Source organism: Austrofundulus limnaeus, unplaced genomic scaffold (genome assembly GCF_001266775.1).
Source record: "Austrofundulus limnaeus strain Quisiro unplaced genomic scaffold, Austrofundulus_limnaeus-1.0 Scaffold1264, whole genome shotgun sequence".
Classification (NCBI taxonomy): domain Eukaryota; kingdom Metazoa; phylum Chordata; class Actinopteri; order Cyprinodontiformes; family Rivulidae; genus Austrofundulus; species Austrofundulus limnaeus.
In genome coordinates this window covers 3739-4319 of record NW_013953666.1, presented here as the reverse complement: position 1 = coordinate 4319, position 581 = coordinate 3739, and the positions used below count along the sequence as shown (strand labels likewise).

General features: G+C 34.3%; 1 protein-coding gene across 1 annotated transcript in view; it reads left to right on the top strand.

The window, feature by feature from the left end:
* Positions 1–368, top strand: part of pcnx1 (pecanex 1) — a gene marked incomplete at its 3' end in the record, with an annotated part of 24953 nt that extends 24585 nt beyond the window's left edge. Inside the window, 1 exon segment of the mRNA XM_014031509.1 lies at positions 336–368. Coding sequence (XP_013886963.1) covers positions 336–368 — 33 coding nt within the window.
* Positions 369–581: the final 213 nt, after the last annotated feature.

Here is a 581-nt window from a genome sequence, read left to right as displayed (position 1 = left end):
GCTTAAAAGCCTGAATTTTGCCTGAAACTCTCAGACTGAAGAAGTCTCTTGGAGGAGAGACGATACGTTTCATTAGAGAAGAACCCGTCCAGAAGACCTATACAATTTTTGTCTTTTTGTTTACATGATGCTTTTTTATTCCAAATGGCCGTTTAATCCGATTATTTATGACCATGTAAATGCAGCTTCTGATGCAGTCTTGTGTTTCAACACACTGGTGGAATCATGAATGTGCAACATACCTTCAAGGGACACTTAAGTTTTACTTAATTTCTTCCTCTGAACTGATTGATGGTAAAACAATATTATTTTTTCTATGTCTTTGTAATTTACAGAGTGTTCAACCAGACTCCTCCTCCCCTCGACATGTAAGTTTATATTATAACATTTTTACTTTTACACTGAGGGAATGCCTGAAATGAACRGCCAGGAGTAGTGACTCTATATTTAAATGATAAACCTAGAATCTCTTAATGGAATTCAATACGGTTCAATATAGTTTATTTATACATCACCAATTCTTAGCAAAATCAACTCGGCACTGTACAAAAACATTCACATTAATCAATATATGGATATAT